This window comes from Castor canadensis, chromosome 1, assembly GCF_047511655.1.
Source record: "Castor canadensis chromosome 1, mCasCan1.hap1v2, whole genome shotgun sequence".
Classification (NCBI taxonomy): Eukaryota; Metazoa; Chordata; class Mammalia; order Rodentia; family Castoridae; genus Castor; species Castor canadensis.
This window is the reverse complement of record NC_133386.1, coordinates 200,900,979-200,928,427: the sequence shown is the minus strand read 5'-3', so window position 1 is coordinate 200,928,427 and position 27,449 is coordinate 200,900,979. Positions and strand designations below refer to the sequence as shown.

At 45.3% G+C, this 27,449-nt stretch overlaps 1 protein-coding gene across 2 annotated transcripts; it reads left to right on the top strand.

Annotated features, from left to right (window-relative positions):
* Window positions 1–27,449, top strand: LOC109683273 (phospholipase A and acyltransferase 3). Of its 2 annotated transcripts, none has more exons than XM_020159033.2 (5): window positions 1–159; window positions 588–665; window positions 12,822–12,924; window positions 17,950–18,218; window positions 27,190–27,449. In XM_020159033.2, exons 2-5 carry the CDS (start codon window positions 651–653, stop codon window positions 27,289–27,291), a joined length of 489 nt encoding a protein of 162 aa, XP_020014622.1. In that variant the 5' UTR covers window positions 1–159; window positions 588–650; the 3' UTR covers window positions 27,292–27,449. The 2 variants fall into 2 exon arrangements, with proteins under 2 accessions (XP_020014622.1, XP_020014623.1); XM_020159034.2 differs by lacking the exon at window positions 1–159 and adding an exon at window positions 235–460.

Here is a 27,449-nt window from a genome sequence, read left to right as displayed (position 1 = left end):
GCCTCTCATTAGCCAGTCACACGGGGAGGAGGAGGCGTGGTGATCTCGCGCTGCCCGGGACTCTGCGGCCATTAAACAGGTCCCCAGTGCGGTGACCGCCAGCCTGCCTCCCAAGTGCGCGCGGTGGGTGGAGCCGTTCTTTCTGGGACCTAAGTAGAGGTGAGCAGTTTGGGTGCCTCGGCTGTCCCCGAGGTTGAGTGGGGTAAACAAGTTGGGCGAGCAGCTGCTCAGCCAGCACCTGCGGGGTGCGGAGGAGGAGGAGGAGGGGATGAAGGAGCCGGGCGGGCTGCGGGCGCGTCTGGCCCGGGCCGGGAGCCGTAGTTGACTTTCTGGGAAGCCCACCGGGAGCGCGCCGCCCCGGTACCGGGAGAGCCGTCCCTGCCCTCCTGCAAGGGACCTGTCGGTTCAAGTGCAAGTGCGAGGGAAGGAGGGGGCCGGCGAGAAACTTGGAAGTAGTCAGGTGAGGTTGTTCCTTGGAGGGGTCCGAGAGCAGAACCTCGCACCTGCTCTACGCCCAAAGCTCTGGGTGGGCTCTTGGGGACGCCGTTTCCTTCTAATGACCCTAGTTCCTGTTCCCCCTGCCTCAGGCATTTACGCTGCCGCTGATAAAGTGAAACTGAGCAGACTTTGAGGCCACATAGCTAAAGAAGATGCGTGCGCCCATTGTAAGTGTGAAAGAGGGCGAATCCGGGGCCGGGGTCGGGGCCGGGGGTTGTGCTTTGATAGTGACTTGTCCTGGATCCTGATTTGTTACTTTGGAGAGCGGATCCTCGCAGATGTAGGAGCCACACGGATGGCTGCTGCTGGGCATCAGGTGTCAGATGTGGGTCAGCTGCTGTTGCAGTACTTTTACCCTCCTGGTTTGGAGGCCGCCCTGTCTGCCACAGGCCAGCAAAATCAGGACCCTCAGGAAGAGGCGAGGTCTTCCCATCAGGTGCTGCCCTCCTGAGTCAAGCCAGGACATGGGATGGGCTCCTGGGGCTGCCTGTCTGAGGTGGACCTGCTGTGTGGAGTCTTTTCCAGTGTCAGCTGACTCTCACCTCATGACCAGCCCTGCCAGCAAATTCCCTGCTCTGGCTTTTCCTCTTTCTAAACAGTGATGTGGCTCAGAAGTCATAACGGGGGCTTGGCAAATGCCTCCCTTCATCCTGGCAGGATCACAGCAGAGTGGTTCAGAATATAGGTTTTTGAGGTAGACCCACCTGGGATTGTATTCCCATTGAACACCCGGATGTGGGATAAAGTTCAAATTTACTCTGGTCCCCAGAGTGAAGGTTATATCACTTAAAATTTAGAAAGTGCTCAAAACAGTACCTGGCACACATACTGAGTGACTGTAATTCACTGTCCTTGTTATTATTTCAATCTATGTCAGTTGCTTCACGTGGTGCCTGGTATTGGGCACAACTTGCATATTTGATGCTTGGAGTGGTCACCTCTATCTGACAACATTATTTTTAGCAATAGTCGTGAAGTGACTAGTAATAATGTCCAGAAAAGAAACGCAGATGGTGAACATTTTCTTTTACTGAACTTCATATCTGTAATCATGCCAGTAAAAAAACAAAACATAAAGCTGGTTGTGGTGGGTTAAGCCTGTAATCCCAGCTACTTGGAAGGAGGAGGTGGGAGGATTGAGATGTTCAGGACAGCTGGGTAAAGTTAGTGAGCCCCTATCTCAAAAAAAACAAACAAAACAAAACAAAAATAAATAAAGCAAATGTGATAGTGCAGAAACAGGAAAGAGTAAAGGATTTGTAGTTACAGTAATACCCTTTTATTTTTTTTGATGGGTCTGGGGTTTGAACTCAGAGCTTCATGCTTGCCAGGCAGGTGCTCTACCACTTGAGCCACTCTGCCAGTCCAATATACTTTTGAAAAGAGGGAAAAACTTTCCACATGTAGGTCAGTCACATAACGAATAATTATAACTCTGCAATTTCTGTTTTGGAAATTTAATTTCTGAAAAAGTTTTCCGCAACTTTGCACATTCATATTCAGCATTCAATAGAGCTAGAATAGTCAGTTCACATTTGCTCGCAGTTGATTGGAGAATACTTTTTATTAATTTTAATTTTGAAAGCTGCTTTCACATGAAACAACAGAAATACAAATAGGAGAAGTCCTTTAACATTGGAATTAGTCTGGCAGAGATTTATAAAAATCTCATTCACAATAAATTCCAGAAATTGCAATACTGCCCCTCTTCTCCTTCTCCGTCTTTTTCATCACTTCTAATGGCTTTTAAATATCTCTACATTCCAAACATTTTCAGGTGAACATCATTATATGTTTTAATTTTATTGTCAGAATTCCCCAAGTTTTTCTTCTGCAAAAAAATCAGAGAAAATGGCAGAATGAAAGTGAATGTTGACATTTATTTCATCTGTTGCTTTAGAGTGAAAGTCTTGGTCGTGGTTACTTTTATTTTCTTCTGGTACTAGGACACCAGACTATTTTGTTTTCCGTTTAAGTCCAGGAAAGTGTAGGACCACAGGGGCTGGCAATGTTAACTGTGTAGAAAGTGAACTTGAACCATGTTGAGCTCTTAGGAACTGACTGCTGAAACACATGTGTTTTGGGGGCTGATTATGTACCTGTGTGCTCTCTGATTTAATTTCCATGTAGAAGATAAAAAATTTTAAAGGAATAAGAAATAAAAATGTACAAATTGGAGACTCATATAGGTATTATCGAATCTCAATGGTAACTCTTCTTATGCTGCGCATGGAAACTGATCACTCCTTCCCCTGGGCTCAGCCCAACTATTTTGTCATCCCATCCACAGGGCTGTGGCTGGGACAATGTGGGGGCACTGGGGAAGCATCCAGGCATGGTGACATTGAGTCTAGCTCCTCTCCCCGTGCTCCAGGCCTGTTAGAATGCATGTACTAGGAGTCTTTGCCTTCCTCCACCACCCACATCATCCTTGGATCTGGCTGACTGAGCAGGTGCTGCTATGAAAGTGAAACTGAAACAGAGACTCAAGAAGTTGAAGGGCCCTTCTCGGTGCCTAAGCCCAGACTCCTTTAGCTACTACCTAAGTTTGCTTAATGAGTTGAGAATCTCTGTGGAGTTAGGGTACAAAGGGAAGGAGAGAGAAGACGACCCTTCTCAGATAGAGCCGGGGCCTTGGGTCCTGCAGGCCTTTGTCCTCACACCTGAGGGGTCACAGGCTGAGAGGGGCTCCAGGAGCAAGCACTGTGCCCCTCCAGGCCATAAGCTTCCGCTTAGAATGTTGTGCGTGCCACGCTGGAGGCTGGAGAATTGGTTCCCATCCTGGCCCTCGATGTGGTACTCAGGTCTAGCTGTCAGGGTAGGCATGGAAGAGGATCATTCCTTCCTCTGGGCTCGGCCCAACATTGTCCCATGATGAGGACTGTGGTCCTGAAGGCATCAGTAACTCTGCAGGGGCCTCAGGAAGGCATGGAGGGGTGGGGACATTGACATTGAGCCTGTCTTGTGTGTGTGTGTGTGTGTGTGTGTGTGTCACTGGGGAAAGAACTCAGGGGCTCACTCGTGCTAGGCAAGTGCCCCTACCACAGAGCGATACCCCATCCCTGAGCTCATCTTGAGGAATGAATAGGAATTTGCTAGATGACCAGAGATGGCCATTTCAGGTCTAGAGTGTGGTGATGCACAGGGAAGGATAGCCATGGGGAGCTGAGCTGTCAGCGGATATCAGCACCTTTGTGTGAATTAGTTACACAGAAAGACCTTGGCTTTTTTTTTTTTTTTTTGTGGTACTGGGGATTGAACCCAGGGCTTGGTATTCCCCAGACAAGTGCTCCACCACTTTTTTCCAAGTATTTTGCATAAATTTAATTGAATCACATTATTCTATAGTTTTATTATTCATTTCATGCATGTGAAACCAGTGCTTGAAGAGGGTAAGTAGCTTCCCACAGTCCCGCAGACACAGAGGTCCAGGTGGGACATCGGTGTAGGTCTCCAGACCTGAAAGCTACTAAACCGTGGGGGCTAGCAAAGGCCCATTTGAGGAACTTTCTTGTCTTCTGGTTTGGGTTCCAAATAAATGGACCGTCCTGCTACAAGTTCATGTTCACAGATTTAATTTCCAAAAAGACAGGCTTCACTTTTTGTTTCCCTTCCTTGCACCCCTAAATACTGACTCACTGCCTACTATATCATTGGATTTTGGGGTTCAGGCAGATCTGTAGCAGAATCCTGCCACTGCTTCTTGGGTTGCTCTAAGACCCTGGGCAAGTTCATCCCCATCTCTGAGCTCAGTTTCCTTGTGTGTAAAATGGAGCTGTTGGAAGGACTCCAGGCAACCTGTGAAAACCGCCAGTAGGTCCTGGTGGAGGTGCGCGTAAGTCGGGGGAAGTTCTGATGCATGAGGGGCGAGCTTTGCCCTGTGGGAGAACAGGCCTGAGGTCTAGTGCTCGAGAGCTTGGGAGGGCAGATGTGTTTTGCCTCATTTTCTCAGGATCTTTGGGCTGCCGAGGCTGGGTATGGTGCCTGCCACTGTCTCTCCCCGAACTGGCAAGGAGGCCTGGGCACAGAGCAGTAAGGAGACGGTAATGAGTCAGGCCAACTCCTGTCCATCCCTCCTCCATCTTTTCTCTGGGCCAGAGGCTGGGAAGTCAGGTCTCTTCCGTGTTCTTCTGCACCCACCACCCAGCCTGCATCAGACACTCTCAACCCTCCTTAGAAATTAAGCAGTTTTACAGCATTCACCCCAATTAGCTCAACTAATCCTTACATAAACACTGCTGGTTAGGCCTCAGCAGTCCTGTTTAACCAGAAAGCTCAGAGAGGTTAAGTGATTCTTGAAGATCACAGAGCATTAGAACAGAGAGGGGCTCTGTTGTGGATCCTGAGGGTGGCCTGGGTGGGTTTCTGGGAATGCAGTCTCAGATTGACGACCAGCTCCTCACAGGTTTCTTCTTTCCCCAAAACCTTGGCACAGAATCTCCCAACTCCCTTCTGGGAAATCTATTCTCAGCACTGCCCAGACTTTTTTGTTTATCACAAGTCTCCAGACATGTCGAAAGTGAAAGGCACAGTCAGGTATTTCCTTACTCTCCAGAGCATGTGGTTTCGGGGAACAGGGAGAAGAACAGTATCCTCTGGGTTTCACAAGCTCCACCTGGATCCAGAGCTGCCTGCAACCTCTCAAATAAAAAGAAAAAGGAGAAACTGCCATTTACCAAATGCCTTCTATGTGCTGAGTATTTTTTAGATGTGACTTATTTGACCTTCAGGATAATCCCATGAATCAGGCATTCTGTATAATCATCCCCATTTCACAGCAGAGGAAACTGAGGCCAGGAGAGGCTAGGTAAGCTTGTCCAGGGCTATGCAGTGAGTGACCAGCTCGTGGGTTTGAGCACACAGCCCTAAGTGCAGTCACTATGCTATTTCTGAAAGTGAGGTCCATCTTGATTCAAAAATAGAGCAGTCATGCTCATTTTCCTTCTTTCTATATTTTTGGTACTTCTGAAATATTTCATAAAAAAACAAAACTCCTGAACTCTGATGAGACAAATGGGGCGTGGGTGGTTGGAATGCCTTATGGCCTTGAGTGAAAGAAAAACAGTTTTTGCTTTTGGACTCTTGGATTGCAAAGTGTTCTGAAAGTTCCCTCACTTCTGGGTTCCCTGCTGGGTGCCCAGAGCCGGGCTGGGGGAGGGAGGGTGTCTTGTGCTGAGTCAGGAGTGCATGGATCCTGGGCTTGTTGCTCAGGGGACGCCTGGGAAATGGAAGTCTAAAGTAGGGTGAGGCTGCCCCTGTCCTCCTCTCCAGGGGTCAGGGAACTGACTGGGGTTCACCCTTCAGCTTTGCCAGGCTGATGCTGGGCAAGTGACCTTACCTCTTCTAGCCTCAGTTTCCCTACCGATGAAATGAGGCATGTGTGCCCATCTCAGCCTAACTTGTAAGTCTGACCCTCTCTGTTTTCAGACACCTCTCCTGTGGGTTTCACTCTGGGCCACAGCAGGGGGTATGGGGGCAAATGTGCAGCACCTGCCAGCCACTCAAAGGACTTCTCTTACAGGGGCCTTTGCAAAGTGTGAGAGACATAATCTGAAGTAGGTTTTTATAAAGCCCTTCTGACTGCTGCACTAGGAAAAGGTCATCTGAAGGACACAGGAGGAAGTAGGAGGCCAGGACAGGAGAGGCAATGATGGCTCAGTCAGGCTGGGAGCAGGTGGTGTTGAGAAGTACTGGGTGCTAGGTCCACTTTGAAAGCACAGCCAATGGGCTTTGCCAATGGAGTGAGGAAGGGTATGAAGGCAAGAGGAGTCAGATGACTCCAAGGTTTCTGGCCAGCACAACTGGGAGGCTAGGACATGGCTGGCTATAGATAAGCAGCCAGGGAAGAACAGATGTGCAGGCTGGACTGAAGTGTCCCTTAGACAGCCAGATGGAGAGGTGAGGGGCAGCTGCATTCTGAGCTGGGAGCTCAGGAGAGTGGCCTGGGATAGCATGGGTCCTATTGGGAACTAGGGGTAAAAGCCTGGCTGAAATAGGTTTCAGTGAGAATTAGGGGGGAGGAACAGAAGATGATGTAGAAGGCATAATGCCTGAGATTTTTTTCTGTCATAGTCTTAAAAGACGAAGGGGAATGTAATGTGGGAAGACAGAATTTGAACCCAGATCTAAGGATGTCCAAATCCTATATACCCAGCACTGCAATTAGAGAAGGTGATGGGGTGGACATGGCCTGTAAAGAGATTTATGGGGCCTAGCACACAGAGGCAGTCAGAAAGGGAGGCAGGGCAATGGGCTGCACAGGTGCAAAGCCCTCTGGTGGGCCTCTGGGGGCGGGTGTGACCAGAGCAGGACCCCTGGGGTGAAGCCTAGCTCCGTGCTGATCTCATGAGTTTTTCAGACATGCCTTCTGCTTGGGGCCTTGCTCTGATTGTTCCTTCTGCCAGCCTGGCTTAGACATCTGCAGGCCTCATCCTAGGCCTCCTTCAGGCTCATTGAGGCCCTCCTGACTCCCTATTTAATATCGCACTCACCCCAGTTCTCCTGAACTTCAGCCCCAATACTGCCCAATTTTCTTTTTTTATTTCCTTTGGTGGTACTGGGATTTGAACTCATGGCCTCAACACCTGCTAGACAGGTGCTTTACCACTTGAGCCACACCCCTGGCCCTTTTTGCTTTAATTATTTTATTTATTTTTTTTTTACTTTTTTTTAAAAATTTTTCTTTTATTATTCATATGTGCATACAAGGCTTGGTTCATTTCTCCCCCCTGCCCCCACCACCTCCCTTACCACCCACTCCACCCCCTCCCGCTCCCCCTCTCAATACCCAGCAGAAACTATTTTGCCCTTATTTCTAATTTTGTTGTAGAGAGAGTATAAGCAATAATAGAAAGGAACAAGGGTTTTTGCTGGTTGAGATAAGGATAGCTATACAGGGCATTGACTCACATTGATTTCTGTGCGTGGGTGTTACCTTCTAGGTTAATTCTTTTTGATCTAACCTTTTCTCTAGTACCTGTTCCCCTTTTCCTATTGGCCTCAGTTGCTTTAAGGTATCTGCTTTAGTTTCTCTGCGTTAAGGGCAACAAATGCTAGTTTTTTAGGTGTCTTACCTATCCTCACCCCTCCCTTGTGTGCTCTCGCTTTCATCATGTGCTCATAGTCCAATCCCCTTGTTGTGTTTGCCCTTGATCTAATGTCCACATATGAGGGAGAACATACGATTTTTGGTTTTTTGAGCCAGGCTAACCTCACTCAGAATGATGTTCTCCAATTCCATCCATTTACCTGCGAATGATAACATTTCGTTCTTCTTCATAAAATGCATAAAATTCCATTGTGTATAGATACCACATTTTCTTAATCCATTCGTCAGTGCTGGGGCATCTTGGCTGTTTCCATAACTTGGCTATTGTGAATAGTGCCGCAATAAACATGGATGTGCAGGTGCCTCTGGATAATTATTTTTTCAAATAGGATCTCACATTTTTGCCTTGGGTCTGGACCAGGATCCTATTTATTCCTTCTACGTAGCTGAGATGACAGGCATGTACCACCATGCCCAGGTTAATGGCTGAGATGGAGTCTCTTGAACTTTTTGCCTGCACTAGCCTCCAACCCTGATCTCTGTCTTCTGAGTAGCTGGGATTACATGTGTGAGCTCTCAGGTTTTTGCTTGGTATACCTTTTAATATTCTAGATTGTTCACTTATTTACTAAGGTATATTTTAATTGTTCATCTTTCTCCCTCTGACCAAACAGTGCTACTAAATATACTAAGGTATATTTTAATTGTTCATCTTTCTCCCTCTGACCAAACAGTGCTACAAAGATACCTTTACTTTGTTCGTAGACATAACCCAGGTACCCAGTTGGTGCCTGGCACATAACTCAGTGAGTGTCAAGTGAATAAGCAAATCAATGAGTTCCTTGGCCTGCTAAGGTATACTGGGTATCCCAAGGTGACCATTCACTTCCCTGGGGTGGGGAGAGGGGACACACATATATACACACAACACACATACAAAAAGAAAAAAAAATAAAAAAGAGAAAGAAGAAAAAAAATTTACCATCCCAACAAAACCCACAGAGTTTAAAGATATCATACAGTAGAAATGAATAGACAGACGTATTTGTGACAGGGCAGATACAGCCTTAGGTCTACAGATTTCATTTAAAAATGCCCTTCAACTTTGAATGTTTGAAAATTCAAACTGTGTGTGTGAAAACATTTCATAATAAAATGTTGGGAAGCATGCTACAAACTTGAGAAAGCAGCACATCTGGAAAATAGAGGATGATGACAGAAGCAAAACCATGAAATCACCATGAATGTCCCCTAGAAAGTTGCTAGAGACCTTTCTTTCTTTTTTTTTGTGATTGGATGGATTGCCCATATTTGAACACACTGATGTTTGTCAATTCTTAGTTTTTTTCTTGACTCTAAAATGAGTACATGTTTAAACATTTAAAAAATACTAGAAAATAATTGAAAAGAAAATTAATATTCCTAATTGGGAGACAGTTTCATGAGGTTTTGGTAACAGATAATATCTATATTTTTCCAGTGAAAAACTTCAAGTTCATCAGCATGATGAACTTTTAAAAGTCTGTAAAGAGTCTTTATGGGTGGGAAGTGTGGCCCAAGTGGTAGAGCAGCTGCCTAGCAAATATGAAGCCCTGAGTTCAAATCCCACTACTGCCAAAAAAACTCCAAAACCCAGAAAAGAATGCTTATTATCAAAGTAATTAAAAAATATTCAAACAATCAAATCAAATAATATAAAATATAAACTTCCCTGAATCTCAGCCACCCACTGTGTAGTATACAATAGTTAAGTGTATTTTCAGAACTCACATAGTATGGAATGCATTTTAATTATAAGTGTATCAAATCCATTTTAAGCAAAAATAAAATGATGTATTTTTTTGTGGTGGTTCTGAGGATGGATCCCAGGACCCCAGGGTATGCAAGGCAAGGCCTCTCCTGCTGAGCTACACCCCTAGCCCAGTAATGTCTTTCCCCTTGCTCATTTGATTGATTCCATGTCTGTTCATGTAAAGTGCCTTGTTCTCTCCGATGGCTGTAAGTCACACGTGCATGAATATACAGCAATTTACTTAACTGTACTTACTGAGCTTTTTTGGGTTGTTTTCTAATATCAATTTCAGATGCCAGAAATTGCTCCTCAATTTGCTTGCTAAGGAAAATGGCTGTCAAACAACTCTTTGTAACTCTGCTTTGTGGGGAGATAAAGGCTCTTTGTTTTGAGATCCCGTGGCCTCAGAGTCTCAGCTTTGCTGCTGTCACTGCATGTGCTGTGCTGTGTAGGAGAGACTTGGCTTCTGTGCTGGCTGGGAGTCTCTAAGCCCTGCCCTGGAGGAGGAGGTGGCCCTGTTGCTGGGTTTGGAAAGGGGCTCTGGCAGCCCAACCCTGTTCCTGGGGGTCAGAACCACCTGGCAACACCCATTCAACTAGATTCCCATTCTATCTATCTATCTATCTATCTATCTATCTATCTATCTGTCTATCTTCTATCTATCTATCTTTTTGGATGTGCCTTTTTTCACTGTTTCTTTGTCGATAACTAAATACTTTTTCAGCCTTATAATATTTAATAAATAAATATTATATATATATATATATACATATATATATATGTATATATATAAGCAGTATTGAGGCTTGAACTCAGGACCTTGCTCTTGGTAGGTCACTTGAGCCATACCCACCAGCCCTTTTTTGCTTTAGTTATTTTTCGAATAGGGTCTTATGTTTTTGTTCAGGGCTGGTCTAAGATTCTTCCAGCATATCTGAAACCACATACCAGTACCATCACACCTGGTTTATTGGTTGAGATGCAGGTCTTGCTAGCTTTTTGCCTGAGCTGGTCTTGAACCTCAGTCCTCCGGATCTCTGCCTCCTGAGTAGCTAGGATTACAGGCATGAACTGCTGCCTGGCTATATTATTTAATTATAATATTTAAAATTAATTTTTATCAGTGTTTTTTGTAGTAAGTTTTTTTTTGGGGGGGAGGGCAGAAATATGAGACAGGATCTTCCTGTGTAGCCCAGGTTGGTCTTAAACTCATGATCTCTCTGCCTCACTCAGCCTCCCAAGTGCTAGGATTACATGCATGTGGCACTATGATGCCTGTCTGGTTTTTTTTTTTTCTTCCTTTTTTTAATGCCAACATGTGTAGGACTCCTTCATCACTGACATTTGTCAGGAACACAGTGAGCTTTGGTTCTGTGTACTTACTAGCTCCTTCTTACTTGAGAGAGTATTACTTGTGTCACTGTCTTGTTTTCCAGTCTGCAACCTCGTTCAAGGCTGGGTCCTTGCCTTGTCTTTATGTTTCTGCTTGTTTAGGGAAATCCCTCTGATGAAATTTCCCTTTGGGGATCCTTGAAGAACCCCTAACTCTGACCAAACAGTTAATACCTTTTTTTTCTTATATTCTGGAAAACAAATGGATTCATAAATTGTGACTGTGTGCACTGTTCTGAGATAGGTTCTGGGAAAGAACCTCCCTCTTTGGAAGATAAATCATCCTTACTGCAACAAGAGAACATACTTTAGCTGTAAAATAAATTCCCTTGAAAAGATTTTCCTGCCATAGAATATTCTTGTTTGTAGTTTTTTTTTCCTTTGGTGGTACTGGAGTTTGAACTCAGGGCCTTACGCTTGCTAAGCAGGTGCTCTACCCCTTGAGTCACTCCACCAGCCCTTTTTTGAGTTGCGTATTTTTGAGAGAGGGTCTTGCAAACTACTTGCCTGGGCTGGCTTTGAACAGTGATCTGCCTGATCTCTGCCTCCCAAGTAGCTGGGATTGCAGGCTTGAGCCACTGGAGCCTGGCTTTTGTTTTTAGTTTTAATGTTTGTGTGAAGCAGTAATTGAACTGTCTATTGACTGTTTGATGGTGTTGTAGAGTTGTGATGGAGAATTGCATTGTCCACATTCATACCCCAGAGGAGGCAAACCTAAGTGACACCTCCCCCTCATCATCTTTGAAGGATCTTCTCAGTAGGCCCACCGAGTTTGTTGTGGGATATGGCAGACCCCTATGTTTATGTCACCTAGGAACAAGTAGGCCAGAAGCCCCACCTCTGTCTTTGCTATGATGAAGGTAGGGCTGACCCTGCCTGCAAATGGGGATTCAGCAAAGGAGAGAGGGGCCGGAACCAATCTCTGATGGGCTTTGTTTCAAGGTGTCCAAGGAATGGGTTTTCTTCTTAATTAGACTTAAGGTTGACTGGAAGCACAGAAAACTCACCAGAAAACCCTGACTTGATTCTGGTTAGAGTGGGAAATGCCCACTCCCTGCACCTGGCACAGAATCTGACACTGGGATGGCAGTAGTGTTGAATAGACATGACCTTAAGCTTACTTTCTGAAGTTTGCTCAAACTCAGCCTTGTGCTCCCAACAGGTTGGGACTCTGGGAGCATCTACAACACCCTTCTGCCTTCCACTTCTCACACTTGCCTGGGCCCTGTGTACTCACACACTCATGCACTCACATGTGCTCACACATTCACTCCACACACATGCTTACACACTCACACTCGCTCTCACACCACAGCCTGTTCACTCCAGTAAACACACTCAAACACATACCTGCTCATACACTCACATGTGCTCACACTCCCCAGTCACCTCTACACATACTCTCTCATGTGTACCCTCACCCTCCTTATCAGTAAGCTGACTGTCTAGGAGTACATAATTGCCAGAGACTGATAACCACTTCTCCAACAGGTACTAGCCATGTCCTGTGGGACACCCTCCAGGCTTGGCAGCCTCAAGTGGCAGTTCTCCTCAGATGAGCAGTAGCGTGTGCCTGATGGTTGGTGTGTGGTCAAGACACTGGGCCTGGGAATCAGCCAGACTGGAGTTGAATCCTGGCCGTGCTGCTCACAAACTGTGTGGCTTCGTGCAAATTCTTCCACATTTTTGAACCTTGATACTTTCATCCGTTTTTGGAGTTCGTAATAAGCATTCACCCACTACAACTAGGTGTGTGGATTTATTGAGCCCTGCTTGTACTTACCAGAGAGCTTGGTTCAGAGTAGGAGTTCGATGAATAATATTCCTAGAAAGAGCAACAATAAGGTAGAAGACTCCAGTTGATGAAGAAACCTTTTGGGTTTGCATTTCGTAACTTGCAAGGGCCATGCCCCCTGTGAGCTTGGAACACAGGCTTGTGAAAGTGTGCCAGCATCAGACTGGCAGGACCTAGGTCCGTGTCTTGCTGAGCTGATTCCTGGGGGTCACTAAGCTGCCCCTTCCTAACTGAGCTCTGCCTTTTGTCCCAAGACCTCATACTGCCTCTTAACAGCTCTGTTCTTGGTTTTACAGCCGGAGCCCAAGCCTGGAGACCTGATTGAGATTTTCCGTCCTTTCTACAGACACTGGGCCATCTATGTTGGTGATGGCTATGTGATTCATCTGGCTCCTCCAAGTAAGAGTGACATTATGTCCACTGTGCAGGGCCCGGGGGCTGGGAAGAGTAGGAGGGGACGATGTGGATAACAGGTAGTTCTAACTTTGTCAGTGTTCCCCCAACTGGTGGTTTGTTCCTAAGAGTTACAAGAAGATAGTTTGGTGTGGGCCAATGGTTTTCAAACTCTGCTCCTTGGAATCCCAAGTTTTTGTTTTTTGGCGGCACAGGGTTGCTTTCTAGGCAGGTGCTCTTAAGGCTTGAACCACTCTACCAGCCCCCCAAGGGGTTTTTGTGTAAGGGCTCAGGAGGGCATCCAGGGGGCAGCTATCAGCTTTTACGTGTTTTATATACTTTGATTTTTTACATGACACCTTCAACTCTTAAGTATAAGACTCTGGAAAGAAGAGCACAGGTGTTTGGGCAGACACACTCAGTCCATCCTTGGCTTCTTCTTCTTTTTTTTTTTTTTTTTTTTTTTTTTGTAGTACCAGGGTTAGAACTCAGGGCCTCATGTTTACCAGGCAGGCACTCTACCACTTGAGCCTTCCCACCAGCCCACCCACCCCTTTTCTTAAACCTTTTAAACTGGAATGTAATAAAAAATATAGTAAAGGCACACAAATATAGTGAAGTGCCCAGTCAATGAATTTTTAAAATCCATCCATGTGACAATGACCCAACCAAGACCAAGATCTAGAACATTTCACTCCTGTGGAAGACTTCCTGTTGCTTCTTCATCCCCTCACCATCCCTGTCCCAGGCAATCCCCTCCATCTTCTCTTACCCTAGAAGAGTTTTGCCTGTTTTAGAACTTCATGGAAGAGGAATCACTTGGTCTTTGCTCTTTTGTGTCTGGCTTCTTTCACTTGTCCATATACCCAGGAGGGCCATTATCTTTTCATAGTTGTGTATTTTTCTTTATGTGACTATACCACAATTTGCTGTCTACTTATTTTTGTGTGGTACTGGGAATTGAACCCAGGGCCTCATGCATGCTAGGCAAGCCTTCTACTACTTGAGTTATGCCCCTAGCATTTTTGTTTATTTTGATTTTGAGACACGATCTCACTAACTTTTGGCTGGATTGGCCTCAAACTCTCCATCTTCCTGCCTGTACCTCCTAAGTAGCTGGGATTACAAGGCATTGCATCACCATGCCTGGCTGATTGTTCATTCTTCTGACATCAGAGTGGATCCAGTTTTTGCCTGCTATGAACAGAAATGCTGTGGAAATTTTGGAATGTGTATTTTGCCCACTCCTTTACTTATAACTAATGTACCTTGTCCTTACAGAGAAGTCAGAAGTAACCAGAGTAGGTAGCATCTTCCCCACCCCCATTGCTAAATCACCAGTCTTTCCTTTCTCCTGTTACTCTCTTACTGTGACACCAGCACCAACATGTGGGCCCAGGACCCCTTCATTTTACTTTTGTAAGCTCTTCCTTTTCTAAATACCCCTCCTCCTGTATTGTCATCTTTTCCCTGTTGAAATAGGAACAACTGTCATGTCTATTGATAGCACCCCACCCCTTGTAGCCCCACAGAGAACAGAGGTCCTCATGATATAGTCTTCATGGTTGGCAGCTTAGGTCCCCTCCTCCTCATTTTCTTTTCAATGTCCCCCCAGCCAGTTCTCCTTTGCCCTCCTAATGGAGCAGTTCCCATCAAGTAAATGACTCCCCTTCCCCTACATCTTGACAAAGACACAGGTCAATATTCTGATCACAGCCTACTTAGCTATCTGCAGCAGTTGACATGAGTGACCTTTCTCTGCTCTTTGCCTGGCACCTGTCTTTCTCCCTCCCCCACTGAGCCTTCCTTGGTCTCCTGCATGTTCCCCTCCTGTCCAACTACATCCCTAACTGGAGCTCTAGTGACTCACTAGACCCTGTGGCTTCTAAAACCTACTATTGGTCAAGGTCTCCTAAACCCGTAACCTCAACTTAGACCCCTGGTCAGCTTCCAGCTTGCATCACCTCTTGACCTCTTGGAATCTCCAGTTGGGTGTCTGATTGGCACTTAAACTTCACAGGCCCTAAATGGAAGGTTCTGGTGGATAACACCATTCATCCTCTCAGGCCAGAAGCCTAGAAATCATACTTAGTCCTTGTCACCCCAAATCTAATCCATCACTAACCCTTTTGGCTTTTATAACTTCTTACATTTCCTCCCTGGTGTAAGCAACCACCTCCCTACCTTTGATGCCACTGTGGATGCTAGCTGACCTCTGCCTCCTGCCCACGTACAATGAGTCCCTCCTTCACAGGGCAGCCAGCAGAATGGTTCTAAGGCATAGATCATATCATGCCACCCATCTCTTTAAAATTCCCTGGGCTGGGGGTATAGCTCAGTGGTAGAGTGCCTACTTAGCGTGAGTGAGTTTGATCCCCAGTACTGTAAAAGAAAAACTAATCTTTATGTGTAGGATAAGATTCCATTTGACATAGAAATGATTGGCACTCTAGGCTATGGGACCTGGTGTGGTGTGGCCTCTGTGTGCCTGACTGGGCCTCATCTTTCTCTTTTCTCTTCCTGGGTCTCTGACTTCAGCCATGTTGGTCTCCTTGCTGCCCTCTCATGCTCTGGGCCTGTCACACTCTTTCCTTCCTGAGGTTTTGCCACCTCTTCCCTAGCTCTTAGCACAGCTGCTTCCTCTTCATCATCCCAGCCTCAGCTCTAATGACTTTTCCTGGCATGGCCTCCTGTCCTGAGCTACAGCAGCCTGTCCTCGTCATCTGCTCCCAGGTCACTTCCCTATTCTTCTTCCCAGCATTTTCTGTACCCGAAAGTACCTTATTTTGTGTATTTGTTCATTCTCAGTTCCTCTCACTGGAACATGAGCTGCTTGAGGGCTTGAGGGCAGGCCCATCATCCTGTTCATGCCTCTGTCTCCAGTACCTTGGACACAGTGGGGCCTCAGTACTGACTGATTGCCCAGAGCAGGTGTCATCGGTGGAGGGCATGACAGGGCTCCAGTTGGACAGGTGGGCAGATGTGTCACAGATCATTGAGTGAATGATGCTCTGTGAAGGGAAAAGATATTTTTCCCTGTGTCTTCTCACTCAAGCCCCCCAAGCAAGACCCTATGGGACAGGTGACGCCAGGAGGACAGTAGACTTAGAACGGGAAGGAGGCTTGGCAGACAGCCCAGTGTCAGGATTGGAGAAGTCTCCTTTAATTCTCAGCTTTCTGCAGTAGGGAGTGCTATTCTCCAAAAAGCAACCGGGCTCAGAAAAGTTAAGGAACTTGCTGGTCTCACAGTAGTAAGTGGCATGTGTGTGACTTAAGCCTTGGCAGTCCAGCTGTTGACTCTGTGCCTTTCACCATGATGCTGTGCTGCCCAGCCTGGCATTTTCCAGTACTGAGTCACGGATTGTCTGCCACGTCCACACATCCTTCCTATGATTGTTCACTTAGCATTTTCTTCCATAGAAAATGTGTATTTGCTCAGCATTGTCTCAGCAAGGTCAAGTGATATGTGCAGGCCACTCACGTGGTCAGTGATGGAGCCAGGGTCAGAACCAGAGTTTCTGAGTGTCAGCCTGTGCCCATTGTACCACCCTGTGGGGTTAAGGAAGCCCTCTTGCTTAGGTGCTGACTCCGCATGTGCACGATGCTGAGAGTTGGTGCCTCCTTAAGTTTTGTGCTCTAGGCACCATATTTGCTTTAGCCTAGTTCCAGCCTTGTCACCTGCCTGCCTGTGAGCTCACGGTCTACAAACTCAGGTCTCACAGGAGGCTGCCTCTCTTTTATTTACTTCAGTGATTCCCTCAAGGTCTCCCTCCCCTATTACTAGCCGCTAAAAATCCTCCAAATTTTCCAAAAAATCTTATGACCCACTCAGAGCACAGGGCTTTATAATCTTTTCCAGAAGGCCATGTAAAGCACGATCTGGAATTTAATCAGCCCTTCTTGACATTTCTTGTTGCTCTCACACAGTGTCACAGTTGAGGACTGGTCTGGCCCAGTTTATTTGGGGTACTGCTGCTACACCTGGGGGACCCTGATCCTGGCAGGACGCAGTAGTTCTTTGACAGTCAGCCTTCTCCCATGATGCCCCTGGCTCCTAGGTCCACCTTTTGGGTGTACAGCCCCCTTTTAGCCACCATACCCAGTGCATCCCCCTCCCACTGTAGGCTGGCTGGGTTGGGAGGGAGGACCAGGCTGTGTGCTGGCATCAGCTCTCCCTCACTGCCATCCTGGTCCTTCTATGGAACCCAGGCTTTTGTTTCTCTGGGTTATTTCATTTTTGGAGCTTTGTTTCCCCTTCTAACCCTTGGATCTTGGCCAGGGATGCTGGCATATCCCCTGGGGCTTCTTAGCATCACATCTAGGGGAGTGGCTGTGGGGTTTTGGTCCCTTTGCTCTCAGAAAGGAGGGACTCTTTCTGAAAACAGCCACTTTTCCTGCAATCATCAGCTTTGTGAGGTCATGGAGCTGTAGCTCAGGTGAAACTGCAAAAGGTTCACACTTAGGTGTCATGGGGTGCAGAAGACCAGTTTCTCTAGGTTAAAAAAGTCACAATAAATCATGGGACTTCATCAGTCCTCATTCAGATAAGGAGTCTAGGGTCCAGAGACCACAAGCACCTCCAAAGCTACACAGCCATGTGTCTTTCCCTTCCACATCTTGCTGAAGTTCATTTTCTGAGTTAGTCCTGGGCTAGCCATAAAGATGCCCCTATCTTATTCACACAGAAATCCTCTAAGATCAGTTGTCATTTGTTCTTTACCAAGCTGGGATTCTTGACTAAATCTCCCAATGTCATACACCTGGCAAAAGGCAGGGCCTACATCTGCCTGACTCCCCCATGCTCTTTGGCCAAGGAAAAATAGACTGGTTCTCTGTGATGATTAATCTTGATTGTCACTTTGGTTGGGTTAAGAGATGCCTAGGAGATTAGTAAAGGACCCCTTTGGGGGTGTCTGTGGGGACATCCCTGTGGGTGTTATCAAGGGTGGATGCCCAGCTGGGGGGTCAGTTCTGAGTCCCCGTGGCCCTGCCCAAGACCAGTTCTTCTGTTTTCCTTTTGTGGATCTACAGGTGAAATTGCAGGAGCTGGTGCAGCCAGTATCATGTCTGCCCTGCATGACAAGGCCATCGTGAAAAAGGAACTGCTGTATTATGTGGCTGGGAGTGATAAGTACCAGGTCAATAACAAACACGATGACAAGTATGACCCGCTGCCTCCCAGCAAGATCATCCAGCGGGCAGAGGAGCTGGTGGGGCAGGAGGTACTCTACAAGCTGACCAGCGAGAACTGCGAGCACTTTGTGAATGAGCTGCGCTACGGGGTCGCCCGTAGTGACCAGGTGCGTCCTCAGACTGTGCCCTTTCCCCAGGAACCATACCATCCCTCAGACAGTGGCTGGAGATCAGTGTGAACAGAGATAGAGGCGTGAACAGGACAAGCTAGCAGAGATGTGCTTCTTGTCCCCGAGGATGTCACAGTGGGGAGACAGGCGGATAAGTGGTCAATGCAGATCAGGGCAGTTAGGGAGACAATCGCTAAGAAAGGGTGTCACAGCCATGATGACCAGTCCTGTTGTCGTGCCTTCCCTGGCCCCCAGCCCCCATGCAGATGACCCTCCATAGCCCTGGAGGCAGGCTTTGTTAACTCTACTTCACAGATGGGGAAACTGAGGCTCCCAGTGCTTGAGTAGTTTGTCTGTGGCCATGCATTTCATCCAACAAATCTTGGCTCACTCTCCAGACTTGGATCTGTCTTTTCCTGGGTGTCGATGCAGCTATGCTGATGAGTGGCAGAGATAGGATGTGAGCCTCAGTGGGCTCACAAACAGCCCTGTCCTCAGCCCTACTGAGTCCCAAGAGGCAACCCAGGAGACCTCAGGGATGCAGTTTTGTTGGTTTATTTGATGTGATCTTGGTCATGTGCCCCAGCCTCTTCATTTTATCTAACTATCTGTCTGTCTGTCTATCTATTTTATCTATCATCGATTATCTAATCTTTCAGACAGGGTCTCACTATGTAGCCCAGGCTGGCCTGGAATTTGGGATTTTCCTGCCTTTGCCTCCCGAGTGCTGGGATTATAGGCATGAGCTTCCATACCCTGTCTTCTCTCTTCTTTGTATTGCTTTTTCTCATTCCTGTTCTTACTCCTCACTCTCCTTATCCCTTTCTTCCACTTTTCCATCTTTTTTTTTTTTTGATGAGAACCTTGTCTGGAAAAAATTCTTACATGGGTGTTGATGCAAATGAATGTTTTTATTTCTTCCAATGAATGATGAGGTTAAGTTCTGTCAGGTTGTTCATTTAAATTTTTTTTATTTTTGAGATTCAATCTGTTTTTCCTTGGCCAGTGTAGCAACTGTTAGGGGTGATTAATATAGAGTAGCAAGTTAATAACTAGCTAAGTAAGAAAAGGACAATATTGCCAAAGTTTGGTGACAATTCCTGATCTCCTGGCCACAGACTGGCTTCAGTCTACCTGAGAGTTGATAGCAGCACCCTTCTGGGGGAGTCAGCAGGCAGGACCATGAGGGAACTTCATTACCTTCTGTAAGGAAGAAGATATCATGCGAGAAGGGGGCTGGGAGATGATGTGCGTTTAGCAATCTGTCTTTGGCACAGTAGCCCTGGAAACATTTGTCTCCTGGGCTGGGGTGTGGCTCAGTGGCAGAGCACTTGCCTAGTATGCACGAGGCCCTGGGATCCATCCCCAGCACCAAAAAAAGAGAAGTAAAAAACCTTTGCTGAGTCCTACTTGATGTGGCATGGCTGTCATCCTGGTGCACCTTGTACTAGCCTCCTAGGACATCATTCAGTTCACTCCTGTGTTAATTCTTTTGTCCTCTGAGTGCATATCTTTCTCTTTATTAGTTTATTGCCTTATTTTGCTGGATTATTTCTCCAAATAGCTTACTGAGAAATGGGGCATTTTATTTATTTATTTATTTTATTTTTCTTTTATTATTCATATGTGCATACAAGGCTTGGTTCATTTCTCCCCCCTGCCCCCACCCCCTCCCTTACCACCCACTCTGCCCCCTCCCTCTCCCCCCCCAATACCCAGCAGAAACTATTTTGCCCTTATTTCTAATTTTGTTGTAGAGAGAGTATAAGCAATAATAGGAAGGAACAAGGGTTTTTGCTGGTTGAGATAAGGATAGCTATACAGGGCATTGACTCACATTGATTTCCTGTGCGTGGGTGTTACCTTCTAGGTTAATTCTTTTTGATCTCACCTTTTCTCTAGAAATGGGGCATTTTAACAAGACCTTGCCCACCTGAAAATGTCTTCACGTTATCCTCATGTGCGATGGATAGTTTGGCTGAGTATAGAATTCTAGGTGGGAAAGACTCTCTTCCCTCAGAATTTTGAAGGCATTGCCTCATTGTCTAACTTTTGCTATTATGGTAAGGAAGTCTGAAACCATTCTGATATATGTAGGTGAGTTTTCTTCCCGAAGCTTAAAGAATCTTATCTTTTTTCACTGGGATGTGCCATGTGGGGGTCTGTTAGCAAGTATTGTGATTCCTTTCACCCTGGAAACGCACTTCCTTTCATTCTGGGAAATTTTCTACTTTGTCTTCTCTGAAACAACTATTGTTAGTGTCTTGGACCCCTGGACTGCTCTCCTGACTTTCTTGTTTTCTCTTTTATGTTATCCATTTATTAATCTCTTTAAATTAGAAAAGTAACATATATTTATTTAGGTAGAATGGAAGTTTTTCTTCAATGTAATGGTGACAATATCAGCATTAAAAGGGAGATGTATGTTTTAATAATTTTGATTTTATCATTGCTGATATTGCATAAAAGTTGAGCTTTTCTTTCACTTGTGGTTTTCATTTCAGGTAAGTTTCTATACGCCTGTGCAGCAATGGACTTCAAATCTATATTGTAATCTAGATTACAGTAAACCTTGGAAAGCAGTAAGATATTCCTGAAATGTAGGCTGCTATCTTAGGAAGATTTAGTGGATTTACAGAGTATGGCCTCTCCATCGCATTTTTTGTTATTCTTTGCCAACAGATATACAAATTTGTATAAGCAGAAAATTTTATGTTAATGCAAAGTTGTTACATAAGTTAGTAAAACATTTGTCAGTGGGCACAATTAAACTAAATCTTTTTTGTTTTGGCAGTACTGGGGTTTGAACTCAGGGTCTCAGTGCTTACTAGGCAGGTGCTGCACCACGTGAGCCACTCTGCCAGCCCCTTTTATATTAGGTATTTTCAAGTTAGGGTCTTGTAAGCTACTTGTATGGGCTGGCTTCAAACTGCTGATCTTTGCCTTGTAAGTAGTTACAATTACAGGTGTGAACCATCTGCACCTAGCTTCCCAAATCTTGGGATAGTGAAAATGCTAAGAAATGTTTCCTACTGTTTACTCTTTCTATGAATTATAATTCAACACTTTTTTTTTTTTTGCAAAAATGAAGCACTGTACTTTTCTTCATGTGACTTTAGCCTCACATACCTATCTGTTCAATTGAAAAAGGAAGAATAATGGCAAAATAACCATGACAGCAAATGAAATGAGAGTATAATGCAAAAACAAAAGAGAGCCAGCATGGTGGTGCACACCTGTAATCCCAGAACTCAGCAGGCATGAATTTGAGACCAGCTTGTGCTACATATCAAGTTCAAGGCCAGACTGAGCTATGTAGTGAGACCCTGTCTCAAAAACCAAACCAAAACAAGACAAAAACCACCAGCAGCAACAGCAATAGCAACAACAAAACAACAATGACAAAATCCAAAAACAAAGCAAAAAGAATGTTAGGGTGAACAGTAAGGGCAGCCATGTTAGGACCAGACCCCTGCCCCCTTGCAGCTGACTTACTAGAAACTCCCCACCTGACCCCAAAGAATGACCAAGGGACAGTTGTTAATCTTTCTCTAGGCGCAAAGACAGTTGAGCAGACAAGGGACCTAACCACAGCCTGTCTTCCTTGGTTTCCCAGCAACAGCATTCCTTAGTGACCCACAAGAAAACTTTCTTACCCAGCGATCTTCTGGTACTTTTTCACCAGCTTCCCCTATAACTACCCCAAACCTTTATGTGGCAGTGGGCTCTAGCTCTCTTGCTGGAGACCCCTCTGCAGGCTCTCTTTCCTGTGAGGATGTTGAGCTGTCTCCCGCCTAACCTGTGTTTCTCCTCGGTCTAACTGAGAAGTGCTGTCCATACTGTTTCAAAGATTTCTTCTTTAATTTTTTGATCTAGGGATCTAGGGGATGTGGGTTCCTCAACCTTAGCCCCGTTGACAGTTTAAGAGCTGATCATTTTTCATTATTGTGACTTGTCCTGGGCCTTGTATGAGGTTTAGCAGTGTCCCTGGACTCTATACACTGGACCCTGTAACAACTCACCCCAGGTGTTAGATCCAGAAACATCTGTAAGCATTGCCAAATTTCCCATGGAGATAAACTTACTATCACTTGAAAACCACTGATCTAGTTGAGTAGTGGCCGTAATATATGCTGTGAGCAAATTAAATAGAACTTCAGTGTGTGACCCATCTCACTAGAGATTGGAGACTTAGTGGAAACTGGAAAAACATCCAGCAGTGTTTTCCTTTATAACTCCTGCCAAAGTCACGTCTCTCTTTTTCACTCAGGAGTTTTTTACTTGGTTTTGAGAATCTGACCATCAAAGCTGCACCAGCTAACAGAAAAAAAGAAACAAGAAAAGAAAGAAGACTTCTGAAGAACTTTAATTAATGTGCTTAACTAAAGTGGTGAAGTGAAAATTTTAGATTTGTTGAAAGGTGGCATGTCTTCGGTAGAAGTTGAATGGCATTATGGGAAAAACTGAATGAAGCATCCACAATACAGTACTGAGGTTTATGCATTCTGAAAAGCAAAATCTGGCAAGTCAGGCCTGTAATCCTTGCCACTCGGGAGGCAGAGATCAGGAGGATTGCAGTTCTAGATCATGGTTCTAAGCCAGCCTGGGCAAATATGAGCCCCTATCTCAGAAACAAAACAAAACAAAACAACACACAAAAAACAACAACATAAAAAGGGCTGGTGGAGTGATTCAAGTGGTAAGAGCACCTGCCTAGCAAGTGTCAGGCCTTGAGTTCAAGCCCCAGTACTGCCAAAAAAAAAAAAAAATTGGCAGTCAGTATGTTTAGTTGTGCTGGGCTCTTTGAAGTAGAATAGATTTTCCTTTAACAGGAAAAATCTGGAAACTTTTTTTCCCAGTAAGAAAGTGAAGGATCAGGCATGGTGGTGCACATCTATAATCCCAAGTTCTCCAGAGGTAGATATAGGAGGAATGAGGTTGGAGGCTAGCCTGGGCAAAAGCATGTGACCCTGTCTGGGAAGCAAACTAAGGAAACCAAAAGGACAAGGGTTCAAGTTGTAGAGCACTTGCCTTGCAAACTTGAAGCCCTGAATTCAAGCCGCAGTATTGTGCCAAAAAAAAGTGAGTCAGTGGGTTAAAGTTAAAATGTAACTTGTGCTTTGCATGCCTAATAGCATTCTAGAAAAAAGATGCTCCTATTTTCTACCTCCTTAAAAGCACTTCAGACCAGCTATATTGGTGAGCATGTGTGAAGAGCCCACCTACTGAACAGTGCTAGAACCCTGCGCCATCATTCAGGAGCTGTGTGAGACAAAATAAGATGTGGCCAGGTGACAACACTGGACCTGGATAAGCTGTGGCTTTATTGTAAAAAAGCCAAATTCCCATACTTCCCCTACAGATATTTTGTAATAGTTCTCACTTTGTAAATGCTCACAGTCTAAATTCAGCTGCTTTCAGAATCACAACCCCCTTCTTTACTTCGTTAGTCCACTTAGAACATTGCTCAAAGTGAAAGAAGCATGTGAGAATTTTCCTTTTCTCAGAAATTATTCAGATTTCATTAAATTAGGGCATAACTCAGAAGACTTGGGTAGCATAAACAGCTATTTAGTTTGCATTTCAGTTTTTTCATTTGAAAAAAAAAGATTTGAAGTGGGGTGTTGGTGGCTTATGGTGGCTCACGCCTGTAATCCTAGTTACCTGGGAGTCTTAAGATTGTGAGGATCAAGATTCGAGGCCAGCTTGGACAAATAGTTCAAGAGACGCCCATCTCCAAAATAACTGGAGCAAAATGAACTGGAGCTGTGGCTCAAGTGGCAGAGCACTTGCATGCCCTGAGTTCAAACCCCAGTTCCACCTCCCTCCAAAAAATAAAAAAAAAAGAGAGGTTTCTTAGCATTTCTAATGAGGGATGATTTTTTCTGTCCAATCTTGTGATTTAAGACCTGCGATACCCAGCATGTAGCACCTGCACTCTGAGAACACCTGTCTTATCAGCAGGCAACAGGATTGTCAAGCGAGTACGGGACAGATCGCCCACCCCCAAACGTTGGCACTTTGGGGACTAACTAGATGCCACTTTCTTGTATTTAGTCACCCTTTTTGACTGTGTACAAAGCGTAACCACAAACAATGAGGTGATTGTCATTTTCCTTGACAAAGTATCTTTTGTATGAAGTGGTGGCATCAGCATTTGTTCTCACACCAGGAGGTTCTATAAAGATCTAGACTCATATTGTTCTTCCTCCGTTATCGGCAGACCACGACACACAGCTGAGCAAGGAAAGCACTGTGATTTTATGCAGGTTCTCTAGCAAGATAACCTAACAGATCATGGCCATCACAAAGCTACGTCTAATTACTGTTTTGTTTTTGGCTGTAGTGGGGTTGAATTCAGGGCCTCGTGTACAAGTGCTCTACCACTTGAGTTGCTCTGTCACCCCTTTTTGTGTTGGTCGTTTTTTGAAATAGGATCTCACTTTATATTTGGAGCATCCTGGACTGTGATCCTCTTATTTGTGCTTCCCCACATAGCTGGGATGACAGGCACATGTTGCAGAGCCCAGTCACTGGTTTGAGATGGGGGTCTTGGGAACTTTTTTGCCCAGGCTGGCCTCAAACCACGATTCTCCTGATCTCTGTCTCTTAAGAAGCTAGGATTACAGGCGTGAACCACTGTCCCTTGCTGTAATTACCTTTTAGAGGAAGGTTTAAAGTCTCACCAGCAGTCTAACTTCTGGTGAGACTTCCAAACTTCCAACCAAACAAGAGAGTAAACGGGGCAAGAAGACATGAGATGCAGAAGATGGCTTTCGGTCTGGGAGCGAGTCAGTGGGGGCAGGGGCAGTGGTTTGTTCACTTTGAGTTTCACTATGAGGTGATCCTGGTGCCCAGTACTGGTATTTTTTGTTGTTTTTACTTGAACTGGCCAGATTCTGTAGAAATGTCTTCCAGACTCTTGTATGGAGGGTGGAGTTCTGGGAACAGAGAGGGGTAGGAGGTCTGAGAGTCTCACGTCTAGCATGTGAGCATGTCTCAATGTCTGTTCATGGTGTTACAACCTCGCAGATGTTTCTAGATTTGTAGGCTCCCAAATCTTCTGAGAATAAACTCCAGAGAATAAACTTTCAGACTTCTATTGGGGTGAGGGAGGAGGCCCAGGGACCTGGCTAACGCTCTCTCTCCTTTTGTTCCACTTCCCACCCCACTGGGGTTGTCAATCTGTGATTTTTGTGTGATTCTTGTAGAGGTTTGTGTTATTTAATTAGGGGTGGGCCTCAGCTTTTCCCTAAGCTGTGTCTGTAAAGATTCTGTGTCCTTATGGTATTATAACTCAAGCAAGTACTTTCTTCTTTTTTTGCCATGCTAGATATTGAACCTAGGGCTGCGTGCATGTTAGCTTAGCATTCTACCACTCAGCCACTCCTCTAGCCCAAACAAATGCTTTACTTAATTTTAGTTGGGTTTTAGGAGGGAGTGAAATTGGACATATATTCGATTTTTACCTTGACATTTGTTCTTATTTTTGCAATACTTTTTTTTTAACTACAAACAATACAAATAATCATATATCCTAATACTAACTACTGTTCAGAGTTGAGTAATTTATTTCAGAAAACAATGAGAACAGAAGAGAAAGCTGGACATGGTGACACACACCTGTATCCCCAGCACTGGGAAGGCTGAGGAGGATCATGAGTTTGAGGCCAGCCTGACTTACAGTGAGACCCTGTATCAGAATAAAACAAACTCCCCAATCAAACCAAACCAAAAAACAACACCCACAAACAGAGCACTCCCATACCTGGCAGTACTGGGTGTACAGTGATGAGATGGATTCTTGCTCTCATGGAGGTAATAGTTTATTGAGTTTTCTACAGCAGTTCCTCCCTGACTTCACACCTGTCCACTGGCCCACCAGTTCTTACCATCCTGGCATCATCTCCTCACCCTTTCCACAGCCACCCTCTGAGGATTTCTATGCTTTAAACAGCCACAGGGGGAATCCAGTTTCTCATTTTGGGCAACTTCTAAGCCAGCTGGCTCCATCACTGGTTCTTTCCCAATCCAGCCTTTCCTCCACTCTTCCCTGCCATTATTCATTGACTCTTGAGTTTGGTCAGGGGAGGCCAAGGGGCATGGGAAGTACCCTGAGCTGAGTGATCCCACTGATCTCTGATTCCTGTTGTTGAATGTGGCTCATCCCCCTTATTTATTTATTTATTAATTTTTATTTTATTCATATGTGCATACAATGTTTGCGTCATTTCTCCACCCTTCCCCCACCCTCTCCCTTACCCCCCCGCCCCCTCCCTCTGCCCCCCACCCCCTTGATACCTGGCAGAAACTATTTTGCCCTTATCTGTAATTTTGTTGTAGAGAGAGTATAAGCAATAATAAGAAGGACCAAGGGTTTTTGCTGGTTGAGATAAGGATAGCTATACAGGGAGTTGACTCCCATTGATTTCCTGTGCATGTGTGTTACCTTCTAAGTTAATTATTTTTGATCTCACCTTTTCTCTAGTTCCTGGTCCCCTTCTCCTGTTGGCCTCAGTTGCTTTAAAGTATCTGCTTTAGTTTCTCTGCGTTGAGGGCAACAAATGCTACCTAGTTTTTTAGGTGTCTTACCTATCCTCATACCTTCCTCGTGTGCTCTCACTTTATCATGTGATCAAAGTCCAATCCCCTTGTTGTGTTTACCCTTGATCTAATGTCCGCATAGGAGGGAGAACATAGGATTTTTGGTCTTTTGGGCCAGGCTAACCTCACTCACAATGATGTACTCCAATTCCATCCATTTACCAGTGAATGATAACATTTTGTTCTTCTTCATGGCTGCATAAAATTCCATTGTGTATAGATACCACATTTTCTTGATCCATTTGTCAGTAGTGGGCATCTTGGCTGTTTCCATAACTTGGCTATTGTGAATAGTGCTGTAATAAACATGGGTGTGCAGGTGCCTCTGGAGTAACCTGGTGACTCATCCCCTTGTTTGTTGCAGGTCAGAGATGTCGTCATGGCGGCAGGCATCGCAGGTGTGGGCTTGGCAGCCATGGGCCTCATCGGAGTCATGTTATCAAGAAACAGGAAACAAAAGCAATAAGTTGAAAGGACTGACTTTACATATTAGAGGCTTGCCTTTTGCTAGAGTTTGGGGTTTGGTTTGTGGATTTCATTCTGTTTTACAATAAGCCTTATTTTCACAGAATAAAATAAAGCACAGCACAACAGAGGATTTTATTCCGGGAAATGCAGCACAAA